This window comes from Pempheris klunzingeri, chromosome 4 (genome assembly GCF_042242105.1).
Source record: "Pempheris klunzingeri isolate RE-2024b chromosome 4, fPemKlu1.hap1, whole genome shotgun sequence".
In the NCBI taxonomy this organism is placed as follows: domain Eukaryota; kingdom Metazoa; phylum Chordata; class Actinopteri; order Acropomatiformes; family Pempheridae; genus Pempheris; species Pempheris klunzingeri.
In genome coordinates, this window is record NC_092015.1 from 8,414,285 (window position 1) to 8,430,050 (window position 15,766).

The 15,766-nt window shown below is 40.1% G+C and overlaps 2 protein-coding genes across 2 annotated transcripts; one reads left to right on the forward strand and one right to left on the reverse strand.

Annotated features, from left to right (window-relative positions):
* Positions 1 to 713: 713 nt before the first annotated feature.
* On the reverse strand, positions 714 to 7,592 carry ywhag2 (3-monooxygenase/tryptophan 5-monooxygenase activation protein, gamma polypeptide 2). Its single transcript, XM_070828663.1, has 2 exons — positions 7,373 to 7,592; positions 714 to 4,021 (listed from the first exon to the last, which is right to left on the reverse strand). Exons 1-2 carry the CDS (start codon positions 7,457 to 7,459, stop codon positions 3,365 to 3,367), a joined length of 744 nt encoding a protein of 247 aa, XP_070684764.1. The 5' UTR covers positions 7,460 to 7,592; the 3' UTR covers positions 714 to 3,364.
* Positions 7,593 to 11,660: 4,068 nt separating this feature from the next.
* LOC139200125 (RIMS-binding protein 2) lies at positions 11,661 to 13,013 on the forward strand. The gene is made up of 5 exons (XM_070829359.1): positions 11,661 to 11,882; positions 12,246 to 12,408; positions 12,563 to 12,666; positions 12,790 to 12,861; positions 12,948 to 13,013. The coding sequence occupies exons 1-5, from the start codon at positions 11,661 to 11,663 to the stop codon at positions 13,011 to 13,013; spliced, it is 627 nt and encodes a 208-aa protein (XP_070685460.1).
* Positions 13,014 to 15,766: the final 2,753 nt, after the last annotated feature.

Here is a 15,766-nt window from a genome sequence, read left to right on the forward strand (position 1 = left end):
GTTCAGTGCAGCAAGCTGCAGCAAGAGGCTGCAGTCTGAGGGTGGGCGATCCAACTTGCCACTTCAGCTTATCAATCAGTGTGAGGGCTCAACCTTCAGTGTGAAACACGCAGATACGCATAATTACGCAAAAACTCAAGCTTTGGGTGTAAAAATACTATTGGCGTGTAGATTTTAAAGCCTAAGCGAAGCAGATTCTCCTTCCGTTGTACATCATGAGATGCAGGATTTTATTTTAGCGCGGCACTCCTCTTCTGTGATCATAAAACCTGTTGTCTTTTGAAGCAATATTCTTTGATCTATGCCCTAATTTAGTTAATGATTAGCAAAGCAGCCTTAAAAAGAGGCTCATTTAAGACAGACTGTAATTGTGAGGCAGTGTCTCTGCACTGCAGCTAATACAGCCTCCATCTCATACGTTCGCCCACAGACAATCAACATATACAGTGGTGCAGGCACATACAATACACACATTCCCATCCAGATATGGACGCACACTCGCACACACACACACACCTGTTACTGTATGTGACTCACAAAGGGTTACATAAGGTCATTTTGTCTTTGTATATCAATGTGTAGGCTGAAGACTCAACAGAAACGCTGAAAATCTGTTCAGTAATGAACTTACAGAATGAAAAGGAATGAGCCGTGGTGTTTCTGGTATGGCCGTGAATGGCTACATCACAAAGAGAAATGAAAATAAAGAATAATACTGATAAACAAATAACTTTAATGGGCAACAGATGGCAACAAAAATTTCCTCAGAGCATACAGTGTGTATCCCATGTTCAGCTACCTCCCCTTTGCTAATTTCTAGTAGGTCAGCCCTTCTTCTATCTAATTTGTGATAACAATCTAATTCTTTTCTCCTCATTTGTTGTATTTGTATGTTTTCGTGCCACAGAAACAAGGATTGACATCCAAAATAATGAAAACTTGAAAATAAAAACAAACCACAGAAAAAAAAAAATACACAAATTAAAAGGGAGCACAATGTATGTATTCTTGGCAATGAGTGAAAGTCTCCCGACATATCAAAACAAAAAAGTGAAAGAAAAAAAAATTAATGACCACTTGTTTTGACATAACAAAATAAAAAAAAATGAAGTGTAGCACTTGACTCCATTGTACGTTTCTTAAACTGTATGAGCAGTTGTGCAGATTGGCATTAGGATTTCACGCCAATTGTCTGGCAAGCCTTCAAGACCGTCAACTTTATTCCACGTTAAAAATAAATCAAAGCAGCGATGACATACAGTGAGCTGATGGAGGCTGACTCATGACGGTGACATAATTGGCATGCGTGAACGAGGTTGTGTGACCGACCTTAAGGCTTCTGGTTTCTCTCTTAAGCCATCACATCTGCGATAAAAAATAAAGTCCCAGACACTACCATCTGCACGAATATATTAATGTAATAATCTATAGATCTAGCAGCATTATGAAGATAAATCCGTTCAGCAGCTTTCTGTGCTCTTAAGCAGCTTCCTAGTGTCTAAAGTTTGTTCTCAAGATGTGAATTCTCACATTTGCTGATCACTAACCAACTCTATTGAATTGCCTGTGACTCTATTTGTGCATTGGTGTTGTTTATAGTCATATCTATGTGCTGTAAAGACACAGTACCGTCCGACACATGTAAATGTGAGGGGAAAATATTGCACACATGCTTGCAGGAACTTCAAATACTGGCAGACAAATCCTTTTTTTCTGTAAAGGTTAACTTGCAAATGAGGCATATTAAATAATGATACAGGCACAAAAAGACAGCGCGCACTGTACTCAGGGCACAAAACAAAGCATTAAAACATCTTTTCTATGAAATGGTTTTCCTTAAAAACAAAATTTTCTTATGGGTGACGATACAACAATACACTAGACCACCACGGAAATGGTGCATGTATAATTTAGTCATATTCTTTTTTATTATCATAGCTATTATTTCGGTTCTTGTGCAACTGCTACATAATGACTCACATTCAAGATATTTTGTCACTCAGGAACAGCTAAAATGTATAAAAACAAACAAACAAAAAAAGTATACTGTCAGAAATAAAATATGGTCCATGTTTGTGAATTCATAACAGAAACATTGAGCCTGAAAACTTCACCATTATTAAAACTGGATAGCATGACAGAAAAAGGTACTTAAATACTGTTCAAAGAACAAAATATATCATAATCATACTTCAATGTGACAAACACCAGCTGGTAAGATTAAGTGATCACTGGTGGGTTTTTATCTTCCTTTTTTTTTCTTTCATTAACAAATTAAATACACATATTGCATGTCACTATAGCAACGCCCATTACAGGTCAATTTTTACGATCACCATTTTGGTATAGCAAATCAAAAACCATAACAAAACTAAATAAATTAGAAATTAGAAATCAACATCAGACAAAGCCTGTTTTTCTCAATCATATGAATACTTAACACCCACAGTATAAGTTAATAAAGTCAAGCTACTGTATATAAATACATCACCAGCATGCACAATATTGAATAATCGATATTATTGTTGTCATCATCTTACACTGAAGAAACAGTATAGTAGGCAAGTGCATTTAATAAAACAAACACAGAAGTAAACCACAAACTCTGAAGCTGCTTTTATTTTTATTTTTTTGTCTTTTTTTTTTTTTAAGTTTTATATTGTTAAGTCTCTGCCTTTAATAATCTTCACCTCCAAAAGAATCTATGGTTCCAGTGACATGACAGACTAATCTGTGAGATGCCAAATAACACTTCAGACAGAAGGAAGGGGATCAATTTTTCTACTCAGTCCTCATTTTCTCTCCCATGTAATTTATCCTTTAAGATTTGGAGATTTTTTTTTTTTTTTTTTAAACCTTCTCTTTTCTCAGGGTTAGTGTGAGTTTAACATCAATGGCTTTCAGGGCCCTTTCTCAGGATATAGACTACTACTGGAACCAATGCAAACTAGTTTTGTGAGGCATTCCCATTCAAGCATTTTCTCTCTCAAGTGACTCAAATGCATCTCTATCACGCAAAAACCTAACTAAGCAGCTTATCTTGACAGAACAAGATCAGTTCCTATGCCAGTGTGAGGCTGCCATTTCAATCCAACAACAACCACTTCAGGCTGATTGACTGACATATCAGTGGTTTTGGCAAATGTCAAAGAGAAAATCAAGAAGACGGAGGCCCCTTTCAACTGTATATATATTTCTATATATATTTAAACTAAGATTTAACCTCCACTCTCACCTCTCTTTTGATTCTTTTCTTTTAACACATGGAAAAATAAAGAACTGCTGCTGCGGTAGTATCATCGGCAAAAGCGGCTGCCAAAGTCCACCGGCCCTTCATATATTTTTTTCGAAGTGTGGTTTCTTTTTAATTGTTGCCCTCCCCTCCCTCGTCATCCTGCTGGTCACTTGTCCACAGTGTCAAGTTGTCTCGGAGCAGCTGCATGATGAGAGTGGAGTCTTTGTAGGAATCCTCGTTGAGGGTGTCGAGCTCGGCGATGGCGTCGTCGAAGGCGGTCTTGGCCAGATGACAGGCCTGCTCCGGGGCGTTCTGGATCTCGTAGTAAAACACAGAGTAGTTGAGAGCTAAGCCCAGGCGGATGGGGTGGGTGGGCTGCATGTGCTCCTTGCTAATCTCGTGGGCCTCGTTGTAGGCTTTCTCCGACGACTCCACCACGGTGGCCCTCTTCTCCCCCGTGGCCACCTCGGCCAGGTACCGGTAGTAGTCGCCCTTCATCTTCAAGTAGAACACTTTGCTCTCGTGCTGCGTCTCGCTGCAGTTCTTGATCAGGAAGTTGTCCAGAAGGTTGAGCACATCCTGGCACACGGCCTCCAGCTCCTTCTCAATCTTCTCCCGGTAGGCCCTGACCATCTCAATCTTCTTCTCATTGCCGTCGGCCGAGGTCTTCTGCTCAATGCTGGAGATCACCCTCCAGGAGGAGCGACGTGCCCCGACCACATTCTTGTAGGCCACAGACAAGAGGTTCCTCTCCTCATTGGACAGGGCCTCGTTCAGCTCTGTTACCTGGGAGGAGGAAGAAATGGACCATTTACTCACCAGCTTAAGAGTACAACCCTTTATTGACAGCACCAGGCGGCATTTACATAAAACATTACACAAGAAGAGAATATGAAAACATCATTTATGAAGATCTAACATTATTACAAGAGTCGGCAACTCTTTTTGGCAAAAATGCCAAACATTTTAAGGTTCCAGCCTCTCAAAAGTGGGGACTTTCTGCTTTTCTTTGTCATGTTTTTTAAATAAATCTAAATTGAATATCTTTCACTTTTGGATTATTGGTTAGAAAAAAGAAGCAATTTTAAGAAAACACATTGGGCGGCGCCACTCGGGGTTAACACCCCATCCACAAACTGCAACGTCTCCTCATCAAACCTGGCTGGGGACCTTTATTGCAACTCCATTTCCTGTCCAGGCATAAGAATACCAAGAAAAATACCAAAAAAAAAGAAAAAGGAAAAAGGCGGTGACCTTGAGCTCTGGAAAATTGAAATGGGCATTTTTCCAAACCAAACTGTAATGATTGACAGATTTATTGACGATGCAATAATCGTTGGTTGCAGCCCTAATTATCAAAAAACATCATTCTATGTGCAAGAACCTGGATTAGAATACAGGTCACAGCAAAGACAGTGAGCAATATTTCACTTGTCATGTGCGATTCCCAGTTTCTATGTAAGTCCATTAATTTAGTGCATCAGTAGCTCCAGCTGCCACGTGGATGCAGATACTAGTTAGTGGGAAAAATATCCAGGATGGTCAGTGGCAGCAGGGGGTTGGGAAAGGGAAGGTGGGGGGAAGGCAAAAGGAGGGTGGGAGATCGCTAAAATGTTCCCACGAGCACTCCAGGGCAGCTGCACTGTAAGTGAAGACCATCACTGCACAGGCATTCACGTGTCCCAGTGACCTTCTCTCTGGCTCAAACTGACCTTTTTACCTGTCTAAAACGCCACACGTGACATCACTCTGAGCTAGACTGTTGAATTTAGATTTTGACAGATCAGTTTGAGAGTTGGATGGTTGTCTAAGCGAACATGTTACTATAAAAAGACCATACTGCTCAGAGTTATTTGATTGGAAAAGCAACCTTGTGTTGGAACATGGCTTCTGCCAATAACTGCACTGCGTGTGTACACACACATTTACATATATATTTAGACATAGAAAAGAAATATGTAGCTTTGGTTTCCCAAAATCCTTGAACTGCTTTGTATCTGAAAAGCTTCTCCTTAATGCGCTGACATTTCTCATTTCTCAGTTTTGACATTCACTGCTCAGGCACAGGAGCACAAAGATGGCGCAGGATAGCCGACGTCACACACACTGACTGGATGGGTTCAACCTATAGAGGCGGAGAGGCCTTCATCCTGCCCGTCCAAAACTGCAACACAAACCCATGAACGCTAATGATGAAAAGTGTGAAATTTACAGTCAAATGAGGCAGATTTCTGTTAATCAAAACTGTTTTTTGTTCATTTAAAAGGACACAAATTGGTTATCATCCTAAATATATTGTATTGACGTTTGAGAAGCTTTCTAATGTGTCAATTGGATTACATCAAGATGCTACATACATATATATATGATCCTCATCTCAAGCTGATAAAAACCCAACATGCAGCAGAAATTTGTCTAACCAGTTAGTTGATTGACAGTCGTCAGGTTTTGATAATTGATCCTAGTTTCAGTTTCACAAATGTGAATATTGTCTCATGTTCTTCATCTTACGTGATAGTAAACAAAATATCTGTGGGCTTTGTAATGCTTGTCAGACAAATCAAGACATTTTGAGGATCAATAATTAATCAATAATGGATATAATTGTTGGTTCCAGCTCTAAAGACTCGAGATAAAAGGCTGTTACGGTAAGAATGAAGTGTATATATATTTTTCATCACGTTATCAGTTGTCGTTTGTCATTTCTGGCTGCAATGGCAAGGGATTCCCTTTGATTAGAGCATGAGAGTACACACCCCTGCAGAAGGGCCCAGTTTGGACCGCACTGACATGGCAGATTGTTTAAAGGGAAAGGAATCCCTCCCTCACACACATCATCCCACCTCCTGCAACCAGAAACCCTCGATGACAAATGACCCACGGGGGCTCACTCCGTTTCCCCTGAGGAGCATGAGACAAAATGTTCCTCCTTTTAAAGTACGTGTGACGATTTTAATCTATATGTGAGCTCATGCAGGCCCGGCTAAGACTCCCAGGATGCCATTGGTTCCAGTATGAGCTGGTGTGACACAGCAGTTTTTTTTTAACCCACTGATGAATCCAGTTTCCAGAATTTCTTAAGGGGGCAGAGAGGGGAAAAAAAAAAAAAAGCAGACAAAGGCTCTGTCCTCAGCACTGGCCAATAAGGGCCGAGGAGGCTCCAGTAAGGCAGTCCACCCATCTCATCCTCTTTGCATCAGATATTACACCACTTAATCAGGGGTCATCAACCCAAAATGACTTCAAATTGCTGCTGGATATCAGGAGGAAACTGACAGAGGGACGGCACATGCACAGACTGAGACGTGAGCGTGGACGAGGAATAAAGTGAACAAGAGAGGAGAAAACAAAGCCCACAATCAAATCTGATCATATTGACTCACTGCAATATGACAAAGAATATTCTAGAGAGATTCTGCTGCCTCCTACGTTTGTTTAGAGGAAAGAGCACTTTATGGAGCATTTTTACAAAGCAATCATGCTCAGAAAAATGCCTCTGAGCCCTTTAAATTAGTATGAAAAATGAGCAGATTTTAATCATGTATATTATTTTAATTAATGTGACAAAGAGGAGGAAGAGGAGGGCGAGGAGGAGGAGGAGGAAGAGGAGGTGGAGGGGGCAGCAGCACTTGATGGGCTTTTTCCGAGCAAGCTCACATGGCTCCCAGGAGCAGTAGCTTTTATAAATTCGGCATAATGGAGAGAGGAGAAGTGGGGTGGAGAAAAGAGGTGGAAAAAGGCAAAAGGTAAATGCGATGAAGCAGAGTCATTATAGGATGTGAGCCTCTCATGGAGCTCAGGCCTGCGTGCATTTCATTGTAATATCCCTTCATTGGACTGCACGGCCGACTGAAAGGCACCGCCCAAAGGAGCAGACGATTTGGACTCGACTCGGAAACAAAAAAGCACTGAGCTGTCGATCAATCGGCGACAAGGCAGCGAAAGATATCAAAGCATTATTTCTTTTTTCGATGATGTCTTATTGTAGTGCAGTTCAAACCAAGCCAGTGTCACCCGCCGATTTACAGCCAACACGGTCGAGATTGCGGGACGAGCCTTTGCGCACAGAGAGAGCAGCGGCAAGACAAAAGTCACACACATCTGAGTCATAATTAGGATCTTTTTGAATGGACTTACCGATTTCATAGCAGCTGCCATATCATCATATCTCTCAGCTTGTTCAGCCAGCCTGGCTTTCTGCACCAGCTGCTCGCGATCAACCATTTTTTAAATGATATTTGGTTGCGTTGTCGAGCTGCTCTACTTGAGTTTTGGGGATGAAATGATTGATATTTTAAATCGCAATGCAGTGAAATCCTACGCGAACCTAATGCTGCAGCTGTTCCCTGCTGTCTGTCTGTGCTCCGTGCAGACGGGACACCCTCTCCTCTCCTCTCTCCCCTCCCTCATCCCTCCTCCTCCTCACACACTCTCCCTGGGCTGCGTCATCACTCAGAAAGGTGGGTGTCTGTGCCAATGATGTAACACTCCATACATGGGAACCAGAGGGCCAGGCTATAGGGGATGGATGGATGGATGGATGGATGGGAGCAGCTGGACCAGGGGCCTTATGGGAAATGGAGTCCTGTGTGGCTGCATGCTGGAGCCAGAGGCCTGCACAAGCTGGTTAACGGTGAGTCTGGGTGTGACACAGCATCTCAGGTTTTAATCTATATGGGTAACATATTGAGGAGCGAGTCCTATGCAAGGGTGCCACTAAGTTCACATACTCAATAGGTGGATTCAAATCCATAGATGTTTTGCAAGTGGACCTCTGGGGCTTATATTTGAGTACCAGTGATCTTAAATCTAGTCCACGAACAAGTCCCAAATCCCTAAATAAGTCTTTACCCAAATAAAAAAAGCTGCATACTACATTTAATGGGTACACAGGGGTGACGCCGTGACAGACAGGGTGTCACTAGGGGTCCAATGGACTAATCTTTGCCTCCTTGGGTCTCTAGTTATGGTCACAGTGGAAGGGGGACACACAGAGCAGCCCAGATGTCATTTTCATGTCCACCTCCTGCTTGTTTTTCCTCCTGGGAGATCTTCAGGCAGGTTTTGTATGGTGGTCTCCCCTCCATCTGTAACCCGTATTGCACCGCCCACACACTAAAAGCATTGTGCTCAATGTCTCGTTCTAGATTGATTTTCAATTTCACCATCCTTTTTAGGAGAAAAAATAGGCGCAATAGACTTTTAAACCGAAAATGAGGTAGTAAATGCTTTTTTGAGCCCTGAGTACTGTCTGCAGGTCATCCTCTCAGGCTGCACACAGCCCAAAAAACCTTTATAATTAACGTGGGGAAGCCTGTGCACAACCCGAGAGGCAAACCCAGGGCAAGACAGGGTTTGCAAAGCACTCACTGCTGCTTGTTGGACTCAATGCTTTGAGTGCACACAAATAATTGAAGGCTACTAAAATGAGTGTATTGTATTGTATGTATGCATGTGCGTGCATGTATCTTCAACGGCGGCTGGACAGTAAGAGGACGATGTTTAAACAGACTTTAATTAGAAAATGAAATAATAACGAGTAGTTTGGCCGTTTTATGGTAAAATCAGTTTTTACTCTACATGCTTGTAACATGACAGTGAGCCTCAGTGACTGTGGGACCGCTGGGGTCAGAGGGCTCGTGTTCCTCGACAGATCACAAAATGAGAGCTGGTGTCAAGCAAAAGGCCAGACAAATAACGTTTTATGAGGAATCCTCGAGAGTCCTCGTCTGAAGCTGCTGCCCTGTGGGCTCCCACCACAGTGACTGTAAAGGCTGTAATAGAGACATGTATCTGGGTCTTTGGGAGACTTTTTAGGATTTGGGGGACCTATTTGATTATCATAGTATATGTTAAAAGGATTTATGCTCTTCCTTGTTCTGATTTATTTTCTTAAATGTTGGATTTCTCTTCGTGCCATAACCACAAATGTGAAAATTGTTGTAAATTTTTGTCATCTTTTCTGTTGTTTTTTTAAGCAAGTGAGTCATTCATGTCATGTTTCATGTCTAAAGTCCTGTTATTTCAGTGGTCACCAAAGAGTTTGTGTCCTACTAAAAAAGTGTGACTCAGAATTTGCTCTCATTTGGTTGCAGAATAAAGACATAAAACATTTCATTGTGTGTCAAATTAGGTCCATCAGGCTTAAGATTTCAATTAAATTTAAATAGAACTTTTAAGATGAAAAATCTTCTCTTGGTTTCCCAGTTTGACCTTTTTCTCCTTTGAGTTTTTCCTTCCTTTCCCACAATCATTTTTTAAGATAAAGGAGGGTTTGGTCTGAAGGTTAGATTGAATTTAAAGACTAGATGATTACTGACTTTAAGCTTGATAGCTCACAGATTCTCATCATATCCTGATTCGACTTTGTCCTCTCTTCTCAGCATTTCTAACCAACATCACTGCGTCCCACATTTTGACTTTAAATTTTCATCATTTTTTCAGAGCAGCTCATGGGTCGTCCCTGAACTGTAATCTGAGATCACAGCATTTCCTGTCAAGGCCAAATGCTCGTGAGCAAAGCAAAGGGCAAACTCTGCTGGTGAGGTGGAAAACGTGCAGCTTTTTTTATGAGCACACTGAGAGCAGCAGGACATGCTATCAAAGGCTGCAGTTTTATGTTATAACATCTTTAAATAGAGCACCGCACACTTAAGTCAGTTGGATGTGTCACAGTGAGAGTAAATTATTTTACCAAATATGAGCTACTTACAACAGATGAAGAGCCATTTGTCAGCAGCTCCCTCTTCTGGCCACAAATGGAAATGGAAGTGTGTGAGGATGAGACATCATGTTCTGCTGTGAGTCCCTTCAAAGTAAAGGATTTTGTTGTTTTGAAACACTTTTGAAACCTGCGTGAATGAAACTGTTCTCAGGTCAGTGGTTTATAAAGGCAGACTGACCCAGTGCAGCTATTCAGTGGCAGGGGACATTTCAATACAATAGATTTGTTTTCATCATGGTGACATGATGGTTTCCACAGCAGCAACACATTATATATGAGAGGACAGAATAAATCTGTTAATCACAAAATTAAAAGCAATCAAAGGCTGTTAGCTTAAAAACCATAGATGAAATTGGCACATTAATAGATAAATGTATAAATATAAATATCTCAAAATATGAGGAAATGAGACAGATGACTGCCTTAAATAAAAACAGACAAAACCTAATTAACAACTAAAGAAAGGAAGAAAGGAAATGTTCACTGGTTTTATATATATATATATATATATATATATATAATTTAAGATGAGACTGTATGTATGATACACTGTACAAATTACCTTTGTACAATGAACAAGGAGCATGGATACTAATACTGTTTATAGACTGAACAGATTTAATCAAAATGTGAAGGCAGAGGAGTGTATGAATAAAGAAATAATAGAAAATTAGATACATTTAAGATAAGAATGAATATGACCAAGAACCTGGTCACAACAAACCCTAACATGGAGTGTTGTGAGATGCATCGACCCCCCAACATCCCCAGTTTGTGTTTTTCTCACTTGCACATTTCAGTTCTCTCTTCCTCTCACTCACACACACACACACACACACACACACACACACACACACACACACACACGTTCACAGAATCGTTAAACCTTCGTCTGCAGGAGGAGATTATCACCTGCTGACCTGACCAGAGGTCAAGAGAGGAAATGTTGACTTTCAGTGACATGTAAACTGGGTCAAGACAGCAGAAGGTTTCAGGCCAAAGGAAAATAAAATGCTGCCTCCTCACTTATGAGCATGGCTTGATGTTTCAAATAATATGAATATTGCACTGATGAGGCTTGAACTATTGAAAGAAATTAAATTTTATTTACTTTTATTATATTATGTGGCTTCACAATCAAGTTCTTTGACCATAGAAAAGACCATAGACCAGAGTCTAATCTTAATGTACTGTTACAGTTATGTAACAGTTATGTAAACTTAATTGTTGTCTAAGAGGATCAATTTCTTTAACAGTCATCGCTGAAAAACATCAAGGGTTTATAACTAATAATAATCTTTATATTCCAATACTGGGACTAAAGAGAGAGAGATCTATTGTATGTGTATGTACTGGATGGACAATGTATTAATAGTGTGTTTGTATTTGATAGACACCAGGAGATCTCTTAGCTGCCACATGTATGTTAGAAGCAGCCTAAATAATGAGCATGCTATTATCCGCCCAAGTTAACAAATTAGTGGATTCTTTTTCAACTTTTTAAAAAGCATTACTTTGCATGGCACAGCCTTACAGTGCGACAGGCTGTGCTGAACTAATGAATGTCTCCACTTGCTTCAAAGAGGATTACTGTTCCTTCTGCTTAGCTTAGTTACCTCAAATTAGGATAAGGGTAAGGCGCGGTCTGCTGCCTACAGCGGCCATCTGTCTTTGGACAGTCGAGCTCTCACACTGCTCTAAATGGAGACAAGGCTGGAGTTGGATGTTTTGATATACTCAGATGAAGTGAGAGTTGTTACTCCTGAGGAACTAACAGAATGGGAGCTTGAGACTGCAAGCCAGGTGTCCATACCCACCGTCCGACTCTTTGTGGCACTTTACCCATACAACCCTGCTGCAATGTCTCCAAACTATGAGACGGCTGCGGAGGAGCTGCCTTTTGTACCAGGCCAGATAATCAAGGTAAAAACTATGTGATTTATTTTATTTCTGCAACTTAATGTAAAAGTTGTGCAGGTGAAATGGTGCTCAGTCTTTTTATGGTGCACTGGCATATTTTAGGGTCTATTTCCTCACTTCAGTTGAAAAGCTTCTTCTAAAGAACATAATGGTGTTTCCTGTTTATGCTGCTTTCAGGTCAGCTGGGTGTGTGCAAAGACCTGAATTTTTTTTTCTTTATTTCCTGACACCATTTCTAACTGATTGATGTTATTTTGCCGCCTTTTCACTGAATCTTTGTGCTGCATGCAAATACACACATGCATGCTTTTCTTCCTCCAGCACTTAAAAAAACCCAAAGAGAAACTAACTGACTGCATTTACTAGGTGCATGGAGACAAAGACTCTGATGGTTTCTATCACGGTGAGTCCGGGGGTCTTTCTGGTTATGTGCCAAGTAACATGGTGGCTGAAATCCCGGTGGACGACGAGTATCTGAAGCACCTGCTCATGCAGCAGGGATTCCTCCCTGTGGACCACACAGGTATCAGCACTCAGGGCCCTGTGCTATAATACACTGGCAGAACAGTAATGTAGTTTGATTGTCTCACTGACTAGTGTGCAAACTGATTCTCTACTCTAGCAACAAGTCAGGTCATATCAAATGAGTGTATTTGGGCCCACAGGTGCGCCTTCAACATCAGATCTGAGTGACGTAGCCAGTATCACTGACGATGTGATTGTTCAACGAATGGTGGCCTTATTTGACTATGATCCATGGGAAAATTCACCCAACGTGGACAGTGAAGTAAGCACCATAATAACACATGAACCACTTTGCGTCCTTAACCACTTTCTTCAGATACAACATAGTGATTTGTGGTGATGTTTCAAAATCTAAAAATGGTTTGTCTCTCTCTTTGTGTCAAAGGTCGAACTTGGCTTTCATTCAGGAGACATCATATATGTTCTTGGTGAAATGGATGAAGATGGATTTTACTATGTGAGTGTCTGCTTAACAATGAATGATTGCTACTGAGTTCTTACGCCGGCTTTTGCACACAAGCTAAAGTTTCATCTGAATTTTAGGGGGATCTGCACGGACGAAAAGGTTTGGTTCCATCAAACTACCTGCAGCCGCTCCCTTGGGATTAGAAGAAAACACCACGCTAGCATGTTTGCGACAAAAGCCAAGTCTGAGTTTTCATGAAACATAGTTAAACGGAGATTTTATGTGTCAAATAATATGTTTTTCATTTTCATATTATAGCCTAGCACTGCACCTGCTTTAGACTACAAATCAATGAGATTCTGTGAAAATAAGCATTTAATTAACCCAAAACTACCAATACAACTAGTATGGCCAGTATTCTCAGGATGCTCAGGATGAAAAGAGTTCTCGACATAAAATTGTCCGATAATTTATTTATTGAGAAATTACAAAAAAATACAAATGACTTGGTGAAAAACAAATACAGAAAATGACAAACCATCTGTATTTTAATAATGATTAAATGTGAAAAATTCACATGTAAGGATACATTATTTTAGCCTTAATTATACCTTTTCAGTCTCAGTTTCATTGCAGACTACTGTATTAATATAGTATGTCCATACTTGCCTTATACTCTGTTTATATATTTTCTATAATTGGCAGGTTGAGCTTTGTAGCAATTTTGATGTAAAATATTCAACAACAGAGCCTTTATATAAAGGAAGTCATTAATGCTGTAATTACGTTATCAACACAAGAACTATAATGCGGAAACAGAAAATACTTGATACTGAATTTGTACAATGCTTACCTACTTTCTTTTAACTATAGATCATAGCTACTTATTTGTATTATGTAAATAATTATTTAAATCATTTTCTATTGTGACAGATTTTCATATTTATTGTAATAAATTGTAATAAATGAGCACAATACAAAAATAAAAAGACAAAAAACAACAGAGATAACCAGCCAGTTTTTCATGAAAGGCCTTCAAGTTATAACATCTTTCACACAGAGTCCAGTGGTTTCTTCTTTTACGTTTCTCTGCAGCCAACAGTATACTCATCCATAAAGTAGGAAACACTACACTGTGTAGTCAAGTTTAGTAGTGCTTTCTACTTTATGGGTGACAACACTGTACATCAGAAGCTTCTGGTCGCTCCACTGAAGATACGTCGGGTTGAGAAAAGTCAAGTTTTCACAGATTATATTTGACACAAAAAACATTCAACATAATATATAACATAATTCAACATCATTTTATAACTAAGAAACATGAAAACAGTTTGTTATTCGTTGCAGCATTCAATGGTAATGATGCTTAAAATTGTTGCTGATAAGAGCATTACTGAGACTGAAAACAGTAACTCCCATATGTGCTAGTGTATTTTGATTGGAAAAGACACAACAAATAAAAGCAGTGATCATCAGATTTGAAAATAAAGTCACTTGCTGTCAGGGTCTTACCAGCGTTTGGACTCCTCAGTAGAAAGAAAACCCAGAAGTGAATGTGATCTTTTTATTAACCCCGTCTGGGCCACGTGGTTAAGACAGGAAAAGCTCTAACAGTCACACACACACACACACACACACACACACACACACACACACACTATACATGCAGGGAAGTGTTTGAAGATGTGCACATACTCATGCATGCACACACACACACAGTGGTGAGAACTGTACTTGAAACAAGCTCTTAGGTATGTGAACATGTCTTTTTAGTTAAAGCTCTATTTGTTGTGAAATATGTAAAATGTTTTCATGTTTTTGAGAGATTATTCTCTTTGACACTTTTATTCATTGTGTGTATGAACCTGCAGCTGCTTCAGGTAGTTGTAAGTCCAACCTCTTCACGTACTTTTGTGTAGTGAGTCTAACATATATACATTTTGATACAATACAAATACATAATGTTTCACAGTATTACATGTATGTTTTTTATGTGTCAGAAAAGTAACTTTACGGTCAGTAAAGTAACTGAAGCCATGAGTGTACAGGGAAAAAAGTTTCCCAATCTAGAAATACAATCTAGAAAGTAACAGTACCTCAGAACTTAGGTGAAATTTTAGGAAGGGTACTTAGTTACTTTCCACATCTTCGCGCACACACACACACACACACACATTCACAGGCGCACACATGCAAATTCAAAGCCTACGCCTATGAAGCCCTGGCAGACTGCTCTACTGCTGCCAAGCGTGAGCTCATCCCTTTTAAGGACATACAATTATGAGGCGACACCTTCTCTGAAAAAAGTAGTCAGACACTAAACCAGACAGATATTGATTCTGGTAATAATTTATGTGGATGTGTAGCAATTATCTCAGGAACACAATACCCTTTACTGCCGCAGCATCGAAGCTTATGCTTTGAAACAGCATCATATTGATAAAAGAATAAGCAAAGATTATCAGCAGATACATAGATAGAGTGAGCTCAGTTTGGAGATGTTGGAGCTATTAAGTGTTTTTCATTTGCAAAGGGGCACAAGGTGCTTAAAATATGGCATGGCATTTTACAAACTCTTCTGTACAGATTACAGGAAGAGATTCATGTTTCTGAGAACTCATTCACGCCTGCATGTTTCTGACAAGGTGTGGGTGGGGGATGGTGGTGCAAGGCTCTTCCCTATCCCAGCAGCAAATGTGCAATATGCTTGCAACAACAGAAACTTCGCAAATAGAATAGAGACGGCCCTGTGTCCTCCGTTGTCACGACAACCTAAACCTCAGAGTCACACCAAGTGAAATAAGAGGAAGTGGGGGATGGGCGGTGCACACAAACCGAGAGAAGTCCTTGTGTGAAAAAAAAAGAAGAAAAGACGAGCAGATAGTAATGCAGCAGATGAAAAAAAAAAGGTTGCAAATGTTTGCCAAAAACTTTTAGTTGCTTCAAAAAATCAGAT